Source organism: Eurytemora carolleeae, unplaced genomic scaffold, assembly GCF_000591075.1.
Source record: "Eurytemora carolleeae unplaced genomic scaffold, Eaff_2.0 scaffold167, whole genome shotgun sequence".
In the NCBI taxonomy this organism is placed as follows: Eukaryota; Metazoa; Arthropoda; class Copepoda; order Calanoida; family Temoridae; genus Eurytemora; species Eurytemora carolleeae.
This window is the reverse complement of record NW_019396219.1, coordinates 234,815-248,464: the sequence shown is the minus strand read 5'-3', so window position 1 is coordinate 248,464 and position 13,650 is coordinate 234,815. Positions and strand designations below refer to the sequence as shown.

The following is a 13,650-nucleotide window of genomic DNA, read 5'->3' as shown; positions in this document are numbered from 1 at the left end:
GTAAGCATACTGTAAGAATACTGTAAGCATACTGTAAGCATACTGTAAGCATACTGTAAGCATACTGTAAGAATACTGTAAGCATACTGTAAGCATACCGAAAGCATACTGTAAGCGTAATTTCAAGTAACCCTCCATGCAAAAATAGCAATGCCCTATACACCATGTTAGAATTGTCTGATCAAGTATGGATTAATATAAATGAATGACTTGCCCATTTCTTGTTAAAAGAAACAATGGAGAAACTCACAAAAATAAAACTCTTCCCGAGTCAGAAAAACGACGGCATCTTCCACATTTTTATCAAAGTAATGTTTCGAGGGTGCATTGCCATCTTTGCATGGAGGATCACTTTAAATTTCGCTTTCCGTCTCTCATCATCCACACTCCACAGTTGAAACTTTTAGCTAGAATTAATTCAATGGTAAAACTAAATCTAAATGGATTAACAATACTATGTTTAGACCTATATGAGGCTATGAAAAGGTTTTAAATGAATTTCCTGTGACAGTTGTTTGTGACCTCGTTATAACTGGAAAGAACCAGCTGACTGCCAAACCCAACCGACAAGGAAAAAAGGATCTGGGAGGCAGCTAAGGCCCACACCTAAACAATATTTGGATTCCATTTCAAATTTTATTTTTGATTTATTTTTAATTTGTTTTTTCTTAATTCAATTCTGAAATGGTAAAAACTTTAATAGAATTTGATTTTAGATTTACAAAACTAGATTTTACAATGAATTAATTTTATTTCAAATCAACTTTTGTTTACCTCATAAGAATCCCCTGATGTATAGACATTCCAATCCGGAGTGAAGAATTGAGATATTCCCTCTACTGCTCCCTAAAAAAGTGTCCATTTTAAAGATATTTCTGAAAAAAAATCAGTCTTTGCCACGCAAAATCAAATATTTCCATTTTGCAAATTGGTTATGTTTGATCTTTCAAACTGAGATTATTTCATAAAACATAATTCAAATTTTAAAATATCTAAGGTCTACGACATCATTGGTTGCAGAGATATAGGGATTAGAAAATCAGAGTTTGTGGTAAAGAATTATTTCCTTTGCAGAGACAAATCATTTAAAAAAAGTTAATACTTAATGTCAAGCAATTGTTTAACACCAATTTTGATTCATCCTGTCTCTTTTTTAAATGGCATTTATTTGACCAGAGCTGGAAACTTTAGAATGGTGGATATCGAGATCAATGCTTGATCCTCTCTATTTCTTAATTTCGAGACTAACCTAATCTTGTACTTGTATCCTGAAAAGTGTATAAAATTCATCCAAGCAGAGTCGCGTATCAGAAGCCGGGAAATTTGAAATTTTGCCCACCATTTAAGATTAATATACTGAAACGGGGGGGGCTCTCAAATTTTGAAATACCGGCTTTTTGATTTTTCTGTACTATATCCAAAAAAGAATGGATTAAGCAGGAGATTAAAAGTGTCCACATTGGATATTCGGATTCAGCAGTCGAGATTAAAGAGATTACATAGATCTAAATTTCCTAGCTCAGGCTATTGTATATGTTTTACTATTTTTTTACGAATGAAACCTCAAATGTTTACATTTCCTGCATTAAAGAGAAAAAAATTAACACAATGTTTTATTTGTACATAAGAGTTTTTTTTCTTAAATATTCGAAGGTTTTCGGCTTTCATCTAGGGCTGGGCACGCTCCGACTTTTTTGAAATCGTTCCGTTCTGTTCTAGAACGAGGGCTTTCAGCTAGATTGTGCTGTTCTCGTTCCTTTATTCAATCGTTCTGTTCTCCTTCCGTTCCGTTCTTAGTCTAAGAATGATCATCCCGTTTCGTTTAATCTTTTATGAAAAAAGCTTTTTAAAAAATAAATTGTTAAAATTCTACCTCTCTTCCTGCCCCGTAAGCCAGGAGTGCTGTAAGAACAACGTAGGGGGATAATGTAATGACGTAGGAGGCTTTACCCAGACTCTTTAAACCTTAAAGGGACAGTGGAAATAATTCAAAATGACCAGAGCTGAGATTTTAAAAGTTTAAGCCCGAGTAAAAACCCGGTCTTATTGTCTACTAGACCCTGATTAAGCTCAAGTCAAGACTCGGGTTCGAAATTTACATCTCCTTGTGACAGCTGATACATCTGTCTGCTACAGAGAGAAAGCTTTCTAAGCAGTCTCTGATTAGTCGAATCTGAACCAATCCTGACTTGGGTTTTACCTGCGCTCGATTCTTTTAGTAGGCCGGGGTTTATTCTGGATTAAGTTTTTAAAATCATAACTTAGTACAGCAAATGGTTTGTATTTCTAATCTGAGAGAAAAGCTAAACGGACATTGAATTTAGACTTCTTCAGATTAATTGAGAGACTTTCTCTCTGCATGTATTTTTTGTCTTATTTGTTCTTAAAAATGTAAATTTTTATTTAGAAATAAGAGAGTTTCTTTTCTAAATTACGGAGTTTTATTTATTTTCCATGTGCATAAAAAAGTCAGATACCTTTATAGATTGAATTTAAAAACAGAATTTGTAATTATATTTACTTACCTTTTATCAGGATCAGACATATCATTACCCAACTGAGAGGAAAAATAATTTTAAATAATTTCTAAATCAGTACTTGTCTTCCTCGGAAATTCTTCAAAGAAAGTCACCACGTCGCGTTTGGAGAACCTGGGGAAATTCCTCACTTTTGTTACTTGGGTATATTCGAACAGTAGTAGACAACAATAACTACAGGGTATTTGCTTAAAAAAACTTTAGAAAAAAGGACATGCAGCTTTTCTTATATCAAAAAAAATGATATATAACAATTGGGCACTAAAAAATGATATATAACAATTGGGCACTAAAAAATGATATATAACAATTGGGCACTAAAAAATGATATATAACAATTGGGCACTAAAAAATGATATATAACAATTGGGCACTAAAAAATGATATATAACAATTGGGCACTAAAAAATGATATATAACAATTGAGCACTAAAAAATGATATATAACAATTGGGCACTAAAAAATGATATATAACAATTGGGCACTAAAAAATGTATTTCTATAAAATTGCCAAATTAGTCTTAACCAATTATTTTTCCTAACAAATAGTGCTAATACAAGTTCCCATTTCAATCCTCCATAATCCTAAAATAAATCTTTGTAAAAAAATCTTTTTGTTAACTTGCAATATGATCTAAACATTTGGTTTTGCAATGTTAAAGAGGTTTTGATAACATGTTTATTGCTAGTACACGACACGGGTAGCCGTAGTACATTTGAATTTCCGAGCCGGGTCAACTTTTCCGGTCCCAGTTTGTACTGTACCTAGCTCTATGGACAGGACTAGCCGGTTGACGCGGTCAGACTTTATGCTTCATAAAGGTCGAATTTACTTTTACTAAAGAAGCAGAGGTGCGTGACAAGTCTGTACTCCGAAAAAGGCTGTTATCACAAATAATATATCTATAATACACATATATAAGATTCTACATGTCTGCATAACTATGTATATTTAATCTGTGATCAAATTCGATAAGTCAAAAAAACACCAAAAAACGAAAATGGCAAACTTTTAACAAATTATGGTATTTGTGAACATTATTTTTAATAATAAAACAAACCTCAAAAGTATGAATAGTTCCTTGGTAGTCTTTTTTCAATCCTAGTACTACACGGTAGTAGTAGTCGTCGGCAGGACTAACCCTAGTATTATTATTATCATTATTATTTCTATTTTGATTGTCATTATTGTTATCATTATTATTATTATTATTATTATTATTATTATTATTATTATTATTATTATTATTATTATTATTATTATTATTTGTTATCATTATTATTTTTGTTATTATATTTTTCAAAGTATTATTAATTACTATCATTGTTAAAATCTTTTATATTTTAAAAGTAAAATTTAAAGTTTTAAAGTTATATAAGTATTCATTACTCACCGATCGTACAAATCACCAAAAGGTATACCATTACATGTATCCTCTGCATCCTAGATAAATCATTTAAACAAGTTTAAGAGGATAAAACATAAATCAAATTTGCTTTTAATTGATCCGTATTTTTCTTAAATAACATAAAATAACTAGGCGTTGCGCTTGCGCCTTATTTTCTATCAACAACAGATTTTTGTTGATTTTTCTTGTAAAATTGTGCATTTTCAAAATATTTAATATCGACATTTTTTCCAGACAAAGCTTTTCAATTTTGACGATTTTTATACAAACATACTGACAAGCAAAATATTTATATTTAGAGATCTGATCTTTTCACAATTAGATTAGGATACCACAAGATCAACTCTTCAAAAACACATTTTTAAAGTTTACCTTTTTTCTTCTTCTTGTGAATAAGTAGGTTAATTTAATTGTTTTTTAATAATCATTTTCAAATTGGTGACAATTTAATTTTCAAATTAGAAATTTTATGGAATTAAACTGTTTTGATGAGATAAATTGTACCTCTCCGATGTTGTAAGTTTGATTATTGATCTCGCAAAAAGTCTCAAATTCTATACAGGTACCATTGAAGTAGGTCTGATTGTCTTTCTATTGAAAATTTTGGGATGAAAATTTTTTAATATCAATTCAAAATTCTAAAATATGATTCAATTACGTCTGTTCCCCTATCCAATATCCATTTAAAACTAGTTAGATCTAAGAATGTGAGAAATTTATATTGGAACAATTTTTTCACGTTTTCATAAGACTAATAAAGCGTGATAAAAGTTATGTAATGTAAATAAACGTAAATAAATAAAAAAGTGCAGAAAAATCTACTCGGTGAAAAATGTGAAATGAAAGCTGATTGTATTAAACCAAGAAATTATAATCTTTAAAAAAATTCAAGTTTCATCCAACAGCTTACAGGGGGCCCCTATAACTGTGAAATAAAAAAACGACCATTTTGAATAGTCCAATGTATTTGAAACTCAGCAACTGTGCAGTGTAAACAGACCCATTTCAATTTATATGTTGATTTTTAAGCTACTGGTAAAACTATTTGCTTAAACAACACTGTGTCTAAATCCTACCCTGCATTTTTCATCTAGCTGTTTAGTGTAGCATCCATAAGTGTTACTCTCAAAATCCCTAAAAGTTCATTAATTGTAGTCGGTATTTAGAAGTGGATCTAATTTTGGTTGGTTTACAGTAGGTGAATTAACTAGGGTTGGTTCACAGAAGCGGAATTAACTATGGTTGGTATACAGAAGTTGAATTAGGTATAGTTTGATTTACAGAAGTGTATTTAGACATAGTTGGTTTACAGAAGTGGAATTAGGTATAGTTGGTTCACAGAAGTAGGTTTGAGAAAAGATGGTTTTTCAAGAATTAAAGTTTACAAAACTGTTTACAAATTGGATATTATTGGATTTACAAAAAAAATTAGCATAACTAATTATAATAGGAAAAATATTTAGATTTTGTGAAATAGTTGGATTACGAAAAGAATATAAATCGATTAACAAACAAACAAAAATTTGTGATTTTCAAAAAGTATTTGAATTGGAGTTTTTTAACTCACCCACAGCCTGCCCAGGGAAGATTTGTTCTCATTCCAACAACTGAACAAATAGCAATTAATGTTTTTAATAGAAAAATATCAAAACTAGAATTAAAAATTTTGACTGAAATGGACTGTAAACGTACTTTAAAGTGAGCCTCCATTTAAAGGGACTGTAAAGGAATAATGAAAGGGGGTCATAAAGGCTGAAATCTGATAATCTCAGGAGTTGAACGATACATATCATACATCTATCTGATGTTCCTGTCTCGAAAAATTGAAATAAAAATGTGTCAAATTAATACGAAAATTTATTTATATGCAATTTTGTATAAAAGTTGTAGTATTAAATAGTTCATATTCAACAAATACGCAACCAATCTGAAAACGATTATATCCAATACAGGAGCCTGAGAATCTCAGGTTTGCTTCTTATACAATTCTTCAATTTTGATTTTGCATTTTTAATAGATATAATTGATAATATTATTAAATATAGTCCGTATAGTCCGTATTACGTCACCAAAACTTCAGCCAATGGCGGTGCAGTATACTGGTCACGTGATTTCCGTCTGTATCCCGTGACATTTTCGAATCCCAATTATACCCTTAAAAGCTTTGTCTGATCAAGAATGAATTAGATTTCCATTTTAATAATTTTCATAAACATCTTCCACATTATTGATTTAATAAAGATTTCAGTTATGAGGGTCATACCTCTCTTTCGACGGTTTATCCTGCTCGGAATTTGTCTGCATTTTGTTTTTTAACTTCATGATTCCCCCTAGTTATAACCTTTTCCATATTTCGCCAAATAAATGAGTTTATGATAAAAATAGATTAAAGGCAGATGACCTAATCCTACTTTTTAAAGCTTTGTTTATTCAGAGTTTCAGGAAGTATCATCCTTTGTGGAAAACCTTTATTCAAAAATTGTCGGAGATAAACTTTCAGTTTTGAAGTCAGGAAATTGACGGTAAGTTTCAAGAGTACCGTTGTAAATCGGGCATTGCCATCTTTGAATGGACGCTCACTTGAAATTATGCTACATGTACACTGTACAGTCCGTTTAAGCTTGTTTCTAGCTTCAGTTTAGAAAGAGTAATTAGGAAAGAGAGAGTGCAGAACTTGATTACCTAGATATATAAAGCACCAACCACAGATGACAACGTAATAAATATTTACAAGAAACCGGACTAAGATCATTCCATATCCTAAACCCTGAAAATATTGTAATATTATAAAGATTTATTCACACACAAAGATATGCAGGGTTACCCAAAAAGGAAGCGACAGTAAAAACGACACAAAAATTAAAATATAATGATTTCAAGCTTGATTTCTGCATTTGATTGAGTATTTTGTAGTTTATTAAATTATTAAACATAGAAATATCCCAGTTTTGGCCTTCAAGGAACCCTCAATGCAAGAAAACGAACTAACCAAATTACGTACAATCGTCTCTGAAGTCTAATCCTTTATGTACAACCCTGTGGCCTGTACAAAGGACATATATAAATGGTATAATTTTTGAATATTTAGATTTACAAAAATATGCAAAAGTTGTGCAAAAATATTGATAATTATTCGTGACATAACATGTCTGTTATTTCAGTAATTATTTCATATTTCATCGAATCAATCAGCATATAAATAGTTTATTATATTTAACAGTTCTTATAAAATCGGAACTGCCCATGCATGCTCCAACGGGACATCAAAGTTATTTCAATTGTTTCTAAGCAAACGTTTCACTCAGTTCAAACATATTTACAAAAAAATCATTTGAACTAGAAAATAAATTTTTATCGAGAACGGTGTTTTAGTCATTTTTACAACAGTTGGAGATAATTTGAATGCAGAACAAAGAACTTGCTTCAATAGTCCTATAGAAAGCAACACATCTACTAGCTAACATAGTGTTTACATGGAAACTGACAACGAATTAAAAAAAATTTCATGCATTTAACATTTTATTTTTTAAAGATATATACTACCTTAAAGGCAGGAGCCATTCGCCCCCATACTTTATTAGCCCCGACCCTAAATATTACATCAAACTTTATTTCATTTGTTTTGATAAAAGATCTAGCATTTTAATTGACAGAAAACAAACTTAATACGTTTTTCTCTCACAGTTATAATTATTACTCAATCATAATAAATTCAATACTACATGATTAGATCAGTTTCATCCCCAAGAGATAAAGAGCAATTATTCAGAGCAGGGTTGACTAAATCCTATAGTTGTTTAACCGTGTAGTCCTGATGACATCCTAGAGACACTGCAGTGATATTAATTTCGTTAGGATCGTATGATAATTAAGCCTTTGAGAAAAAGAAAACGTGAAGTATTAAGTATTATTATTTAAGCAACCTTCAACATATTGGTCTACTGACTACCCCGCATATTTTCCTACTGACTACCATGACTACCTAACATATTGTCCTACTAACTATTGACTACCCAGCATTTTTTCTTAGTGACTACCATGACTATACCTAGCATATTGTCCTACTGACTACCCAGCATATTTTCCTACTGACTACTATGACTACCTAGCATAATGTCCTACTCACTACTTAGCATATTGTCCTACTCACTACATGACTGCCTAACATATTGTCCTACTGAATACTATGACTACCTAGCATGTTGTCGTACTAACAACCTAGCATATTATCCTACTGACTACCATGACTATACCTAGCATGTGGTCCTACTGACTACCCAGCATATTGTCATACTGACTACTATGACTACCTAGCATAATGTCCTACTGACTACCTAGCATATTGTCCTACTGACTACCATGACTGCCTAGCATATTGTCCTACTGACTACCATGTCTGCCTAGCATATTTTCCTACTGACTACCTAGCATGTAGTCGTACTAACAACCAAGCATATTGTCCTACTGATTACCTAGCATATTGTTCTACTGACTACATAGCATATTGTCCTACTGACTACCTAGCATATTTTCCTACTGACTACCTAGCATATTGTCCTACTGACTACTGACTCCCTAGCATATTGTCCTACGGACTACTAACTACCTAGTATATTGATCTAATGACGATAGACTACCTGCAATATTGTCTTACTGATTTCTACTACCTAGCATATTGTCCTACTGACTTCTAACTACCTGGCATATTGTCCTGCTGAAAGCTCCATAAAGAAAGCTGGTAGTCCAACAAAGACTAACGCCAGACAGTAAGGGATAAGAAAGCTGCCACCTATAAAAAGATACAGTGTGTGACACTAAACATTATTTATTGATTAATGAGAAAATGACATGTCGTCTTCTTTAGACATGATGCGGCATTCATGTAATTTCTCATTAAAAAACTGGCATTTCTAAAATGTGGTTTTTTTTATTGTCGAAATTTGTGGATTTAAAAACTAGAATTGTCAAAAATTCTATATGAGATGTAAAGAAGATAGGTAAGTAAGTAAGTAAGATTTATTAGAGATAAATCAAGATCATAATACATATTATAATATGATTAACATTCTCATAAGAATATAATTGTATATATCATGGGTTTTATCACAGATTAAGATAAGGTTATATCATAGGAAGTTTAATTTTCTCTGCATATAGGGAATAGCAGATTTTCTGTATTTCTCCGTTCTAGCATAGTTGACAGCAAATAATTCAACGTTCCGTAGCTGGTGGTTGTGAGTGACTGGTTCTACCGGGAATAGGGCAGAATGCCTTTGAGATTTTAGACATTTTTTAGCAAAGGATAAACAAGAAGATAGGTCACATTTCGGAAAGCTCAAATAACGCAAGACCTACCTTTTACAGTTATAAATAGTTTGAAAACAAATATATAATTATCATCATTTATAATTTATATTTATCATTTATAATCTCTTCATACATTTTTTATTTACCAGTTTGCTAACATTCATTCCAAGGAATGAAATCATTTGTTTTTTAAATAATGAATAATTGAAATATTTAACCAGTGAGGTCATTTAATAAGAATAATGTTTAATAGTGCAGTAGTAGGATTGATAAATAAAATCAGGGAGTCAGATTACAGCGATATAATGTCAAGGCTAGAAGACAGGGGTATAATGTCAAGGCTAGAATACAGTGGTATAATGTCAAGGATAGAATACAGTGATATAATGTCAAGGCTAGAATACAGGGATATAATGTCAAGGCTAGAATACAGTGATATAATGTCAAGGATAGAATACAGTGATATAATGTCAAGGATAGAATACAGTGATATAATGTCAAGGATATAATACAGTGATATAATGTCAAGGATAGAATACAGTGATATAATGTCAAGGATAGTATACAGGGATATAATGTCAAGGCTAGAATACAGGGATATAATGTCAGGGGTATAAAGTATACAGGGACATAATGTCAAGGCTAGAATACAGGGATATAATGTCAGGGGTATAAACTATACAGGGACATAATGTCAAAGGTAGAATTTAGGGATATAATGTCAAATAAAATAGGGAAATAGGATAATATAGGGATACAATTCAGTATTCAATATCATTGTCCAGGGTAAATTATTAGGATCAAATTAAGATGAAACACCTGAAAACCTTTTCCCCTGGCACAATTAATTTCATTCACTATCAAAATCTCTTTGAAAACCGTTGTAATAATGAAAAAATTACCTCCATTCCATTGTCAAAGGTTTTATATAAAAACTCTTGTAATAGTGAAACAATTACCTCCATTACCAAAGGTTTTACATAAAAACCCCTGTCATAATAAAGCAACTACCTCCATTATCAAAGGATTTATATAAAACCCATGTCATAATAAAGCAACTACATCCATAATCAAAGGTTTTATATAAAAACCCATGTCATAATAAAGCAACTACCTCCATTATCAAAGGTTCTATATAAAAACCCTTGTAATAATGAAACAATTACCTCCATTATCAAAGGTTCTATATAAAAACCATTGTAATAATGGAACAATTTTCTCGATTACCAAAGGTTTTATATAAAAACCCTTTTCATAATAAAGCAACTACCTCCATTATCAAAGGTTTTATATAAAAACCCATGTCATAATAAAGCAACTACATCCATTATCAAAGGTTTTATATAAAAACCCATGTCATAATAAAGCAACTACCTCCATTATCAAATGTTTTATATAAAAACCCTTGTCATAATAAAGCAACTACCTCCCTTATCAAAGGTTTTATATAAAAACCCTTGTCATAATAAAGCACCTACCTCCATTATCAAAGGTTTCATATAAAAACCCTTGTCATAATAATGCAACTACCTCCATTATCAAAGGCTATGTATGGAAACCTCCAGACGTTTCCAAGTCCTACAGCAAGCCCAAGAGAGGAAAGGAAAAATTCAATATGGCTCCCCCAGGACTCACGCTCTTCCACCATCTTAGATTAAAAACAATATTTCTTTTTTAGATTTTGTGATTTTATGCTACTTTTTCATTGTGACTTTTCGCATCGCCCAGTTGAGAGACTGTTGAGAAAAAAAATTGAAGGTCGGCATTCATTCAATAAACTGATTTCAGTAATGAAAGTTAATAATCACAAAATACCCCTAGTCCTTGCATTTCCTAAATGTGGTCTGGATTTTTTGTCGGAAACATAATTCTTAATAGCTCTGAGCCGGCGATTTAAAAAATTCAAGAAAATACGACTCGGGTCTAAGCTGTTGTTGAGCCTTATTTACGGCTCGGGCTTTCGAATTTAAGTTGCATCTATTTTTCAACAGAATTTAGTTCATAAAACCGGTTTAATGTTGTATTTGGCGGATTTTCATAGTTGGAATTGGCGCATTCCGAGTTTTGATGAGAATAAGACCCAACATTGAGCCTTATTCTTCACTAAAACCAACCAAGGTTGGTTTTATTTTCATTGGGCCTAACTCCTCAAGTCGAGCCTAAGATCTCGCAGCTGTCAATCACGTGACACAAGCTGTCGTCAGAGTTGGGTCTTAAAGCTGCGTTTAAGGAATTAAGACTCGAGCCGAAGTTTTTAAATCGCCAGCTCTGGTAATAAAAGGCAGACCATGTTTGGTTTGGACTTGGGGAATTTTGTTATTATTGTTTTAAGGATCGTAAATCTAAAAGTAGGTTGAAGAATAAATGCCGCAAATTATTTTTAAGATCAAAGACGACCTTCAAGTCGTGTCTCAATTTTCAAGACTTTCAAATCAGGATTCAGGACACCTAAACCAATGTGTCGTGGTTCAAGTTTAAGGTTTACCGAAACAAAAGTTGACATTAATATTAAAAATTTTAAAAAATAAACTCACGTACTAAGAGTTTTAGCTCCTTTTAGAATTGCTTCATAGACAAGTTTTAAGTCAAGTCCGATTTACAACAATACCCAGCAAACATTTAATTGGCCAACAATAAGCCAAATATTATTCAAAATATAATTATCAGAAAAAATACAAGGAAATCTTTTTCATTTTTGTTCTAATGGAGATTCAAAGGGTAACGTTGAGAAACGGGCATACTTCTTTTAAATTGCAGATTGAAGGGACTGAAAAGGAAAAATGAAAGGGGGTATAAGCTTAAACCCGAGAATCTCAGGAGTTGAACGATACATATTAAACATCCTGTTTCGAGAAATTGATAAAAAAAAACTGTGTCAAAATTATACGAAAATTTATCTATATACAATTTTGTATAATCAACAAATACGAAACCAATCTGAAAACGATTAAATCTCAAAGGAGCCAGAAAAACTCATATATGCTCCTATTATAATTTTTTAATTTTGATTTTGCATTTTGAATAGAAATATATATAATTGATAATATTATTACATATAGTCCGTATTACGTCACTAGAACTTCAGCCAATGACAATGCAGTATTGTTGTCACGTGATACAGACGGAAACCACGTGACCAGTACACCCCCTTTCATTTTTCCTTTACAGTCCCTTTAAATTAAGTCTACATTACATTGAAACTATGTAAAAATTAAATGTTTAATATGTTAATCGGTCGTTAAAGAACGTTGTGTTTGCCTTCGTTCAGATCATAAACAGCTTAAACTAGAACTTCGGAGACATCGAAATTATTTATAAAACATCGTCCTGGCAACTTTTCAATGAGTTTTATACTTATATACCTAAATCTTAGTAATTTGAAGAAATGAAGAACAAGGCCGTACACAGAATTAAATGTGGGGGGGGGGGGGGAAATATGCCCGAAGCGCCAAAAAAATGTTGACCCCCCTCCTAGGGGGGGGGGGGCAAATTTGAACTGTAAATTCAAAACATTTGGCTTCTTGGATACTTTAAAGGTACACATTCACTATACAGTCCAATTAACTTACAATTGCTACTTTATCTCTCCTTCAAACAAAACGATCAGAAAAAAAGCAAACTAATTTTTAATGTCCTTCACTCTTCAAATTTCAGATTTTAAAAGTGTGATAGCTCTGATTTCTAAGGGGGGGGGGCACTGCCACCCATTCCCACACCCCGTATACGCCCTTGTTTGTTTGTACGGTTTTTCTAACTTTTACATGAAAGAAAAAATACTTATTCTTTGTACAGACATTTTTTGTGCAGAAAAGGGTAATTCTGAATACTAAAAATACGTTAGATGTCAGGAGTTCCAATTCGAAAAAGATGATTTAGCCGAATACAAACTTGAATAATTTAGTTTTTTTTCCACAATGAATCAAAATCGAGACAAAATCTATTTGATAGAAATAAATGACCCCCACTCCTATCTGTGTACGCCCTTGATGAAAACCATAAAATATACGGGAACAGTTTTAAAAATTGAATATCTGCGGCAGTCCATTGTCAGCAGGTTTAGAAAATGACAAATATAAATTCGTTCAATGTCTGCGAAGCTCTGGGTTAAATTTTATATAGTTTACACGTTCAAAATGTCAAAAAAGAAATATTAGATTAAAAATAAATTAAAAAATTGATGCTAAATTTTTACACATTTGTTCATTTTTAAAAGGTTCACCTTGATTAATCACTTTTATCAATTAAACTTGAAGTTTTTTATCTTTCCTCTTCTGTAGGACTGGGTGGCTGATTCTGGACAGAATACAGTCTAAACGCATCTTATCTCTCTCTATACAGTCTGTAGAATACAAGATAATTTACTTCAAAGATGAACAGAACAAATAATGCTTTACGT

General features: G+C 31.8%; 1 protein-coding gene across 1 annotated transcript; it reads right to left on the bottom strand.

Annotated features, from left to right (window-relative positions):
- Positions 1-474: 474 nt before the first annotated feature.
- Positions 475-13,650, bottom strand: LOC111698482 (sodium-dependent serotonin transporter). Its single transcript, XM_023468832.1, has 15 exons — positions 13,474-13,650; positions 10,785-10,902; positions 8,646-8,736; positions 7,491-7,536; positions 6,630-6,714; positions 5,515-5,554; positions 5,024-5,081; positions 4,452-4,538; positions 3,933-3,982; positions 3,600-3,681; positions 3,077-3,123; positions 2,526-2,557; positions 1,874-1,965; positions 775-846; positions 475-606 (listed from the first exon to the last, which is right to left on the bottom strand). The coding sequence occupies exons 2-15, from the start codon at positions 10,900-10,902 to the stop codon at positions 490-492; spliced, it is 1,017 nt and encodes a 338-aa protein (XP_023324600.1). The 5' UTR covers positions 13,474-13,650; the 3' UTR covers positions 475-489.

Coding starts and splice junctions, on each gene's coding strand:
- LOC111698482 (XM_023468832.1), bottom strand. CDS start 10,902: ATGGTGGAAGAGCGTGAGTCCTGGGGGAGCCATATTGAATTTTTCCTT. Junction 7,537..8,645: donor TCAGCAGGACAATATGCCAG/GTAGTTAGAAGT, acceptor TGTAATATTTAG/GGTCGGGGCTAATAAAGTAT. Junction 1,966..2,525: donor ATGTCTGATCCTGATAAAAG/GTAAGTAAATAT, acceptor TGTCCCTTTAAG/GTTTAAAGAGTCTGGGTAAA.